The sequence below is a fragment of the Castanea sativa genome, chromosome 6 (genome assembly GCF_040712315.1).
Source record: "Castanea sativa cultivar Marrone di Chiusa Pesio chromosome 6, ASM4071231v1".
Classification (NCBI taxonomy): domain Eukaryota; kingdom Viridiplantae; phylum Streptophyta; class Magnoliopsida; order Fagales; family Fagaceae; genus Castanea; species Castanea sativa.
In genome coordinates, this window is record NC_134018.1 from 12,783,088 (window position 1) to 12,785,457 (window position 2,370).

Below are 2,370 nucleotides of genomic sequence, written 5' to 3' on the forward strand. Positions count from 1 at the left end.
CTTTAAAATGTAACCCATTGTCAGAGATTATCTCTTGTGGTACCCCATATCTGCAATTGATGTTAGTCTAAATGAATTGAGCAACTTTCTTTGAATTCAAAGTTTTGTAGGAGGCAACTTCTACCTATTCAGTAAAATAATCAATAGCTATGAGTATGAATTCATGGCCATTGGATGCAATTGGATGAATCTTCCCAATGATGTCTATCACCTATGTAGAGAAGGGTCAGGGTGATGTCATAGTATGTAGTGGCATGGGTGGCATAAGTTTGAAATCTCTATGGACTTGGCATTGATGACATTTTCAAACATGAGCCACACAATCGTCTTCCATGGTGGTCTAGTAGTAGCCTTGTCTCATTATCTTCCTTGATAAATGTGGCTCATAACTTGATTCATGAACCTCTTCAATTATCTATTGTGCCTCCTTAGCAGTTACACAAAGGAGATGAATTCCATCATATGATCTTCTGACAACCTTCGAATGGTCAACTGCTCATTCTTGTCTATAGATGATGGGTATGTCCCATCCTTGAGGTATTGTAGAATTTTTAAATATCATTCACCTTCCCCATTCTTTGCCTCATCTTCTTCTATTGTCATGCAGTAGGCTGGTTCTTCTTTCTATTTCAACACTATCAGTCTAGCTTTCTCTTCTTTCGATCCATCCATCATGGATGCCATGGTTGCTAAAGCATCTGCAATTTGATTCTGCATCCTTGGCACATATTGGTGTTGATCTTGCTAAATTTTGATGCTCATTTCTGAAGACATTCATGATAAGGCATAAGCCTTTCTTCTTTAAGCCTCCATTTATTCTGAATCTAAGAGATTATTAAAGCTGAATCTCCATATACTTCCAACTCCTTCACTCCTAGGCCTAAGGCTGCTTGTAGACCTATGATGCAAGCTTCATATTCTATGGCATTGTTGGTGGCAGGGAAGTTAAGTCTACCAAAAAATGGAATGTGTGTCCCTTTTGGTGAAATTAAGAGAACACCAATTCCACTTCCGTTTTGATTTGTTACTCCATCAAAATACATCTTCCATGATTCTACCTCAATCTCCATGATATCTTCATCTAGAAAGTCCCCTTGGATTTCTTTAGCTTCTTCTGGTGAACAATGGGCTAAGTGATCGGCAATTGCTCTCCCTTTCACAAATTTCTGAGTCACATACTTAATATCAAATTTTGACAAAAGCAAGACCCATTTAGCAATCTTCCATCTTGCACGGTTTTTTCCATTAAGTACTTCAAAGGATCCATTCTTGCAATTGACAAAACCTTTTAAGCAAGCATATAATGTCTGAGTTTGTGGGCTTCCCAAACAAGTGCTATACATGTCTTCTCTAAGGATAAGTACTTTTCTTCATAAGGCAGCATCTTCTTGCTGATGTAGTAAATTGCATTCTCCTTTCTAGTCTCTTCGAGGTATTGAGCGAGTGGAGCCCCCATTGTTGTATCTATAGAGGTGAGATATAACAACAATGGCTTTTCGGGTACTGGTGGGACAAGTATTAGTGGTTTCATTAAATGATTCTTGATCTTCTCAAAGGCCTCTTGACACTGTTCATTCCACATTGTAGGAACTTCCTTCTTGAGCAGTCTAAATATTGGTTCACATGTCATGGTGAGTTGAGCTATGAACCTACTGATGTACTATATCCTTCCTACAAATCCTCGGATCTCCTTTTCAGTTCTTGGAGGTTTCATTTCTACAATTGCCTTGATTTTTTTAAGATCAACTTCTATTCCTCTTTGGCTTAACATAAACCCTAACAGTTTGTCGAATGTAACTCCGAAAGTGCATTTCTTGGAATTTAATCGTAACTTCTAGAACCGGATTCTTTCAAAGAACTTCTTCAAAGTTGGTATATGCCTTTCACAATCTTTGGACTTCACTATCATGTCATCAACATAAACTTCTACTTCCTTGTGGATTAAATCATGTAACAGAGTAGTGGCTACACGTTGGTAAGTAGCACCAGCGTTTTTAAGGCCAAATGGCATGACCTTGTAGCAGTATGTCCCCCATGGTGTAATAAAGGACGTTTTCTCCATATTTTCTGGAGGCATCTTAATCTGGTTGTACCCTGAAAATCCATCCATAAATGATAGCAGAGTTTGACCCGTTGTGTTGTCGACCAAGACATCAATGTGAGGCAAAGGAAAATCATCTTTCGGGCTAGCCTTGTTCAGATCTCGAAAATCTACACACATCCTGACCTTCCGATCTTTCTTTGGTACCAAAACCACATTAGCTAACCATTTTGGATAGTTGACCACTCTTAGGAATCCAGCATTGTACTGTTTTTCCACTTCTTCCTTGATCTTGAGAGTCCACTCTGGCTTCATTCTTCTTAACTTCT

General features: G+C 38.6%; 1 protein-coding gene across 1 annotated transcript; it reads right to left on the reverse strand.

Moving 5' to 3' along the window:
• Nucleotides 1-824: 824 nt before the first annotated feature.
• Nucleotides 825-1,630, reverse strand: LOC142639477 (uncharacterized). Its single transcript, XM_075813647.1, has 2 exons — nt 1,342-1,630; nt 825-1,285 (listed from the first exon to the last, which is right to left on the reverse strand). The coding sequence occupies exons 1-2, from the start codon at nt 1,628-1,630 to the stop codon at nt 825-827; spliced, it is 750 nt and encodes a 249-aa protein (XP_075669762.1).
• Nucleotides 1,631-2,370: the final 740 nt, after the last annotated feature.

Bases quoted from the DNA above. Each gene is read 5' to 3' on its own strand.
- LOC142639477 (XM_075813647.1), bottom strand. From the start codon at position 1,630: ATGACATGTGAACCAATATTTAGACTGCTCAAGAAGGAAGTTCCTACA. The intron at 1,286-1,341 runs GTATAGCACTTG...CTTGCTTAAAAG, and splicing joins CTTATCCTTAGAGAAGACAT to GTTTTGTCAATTGCAAGAAT.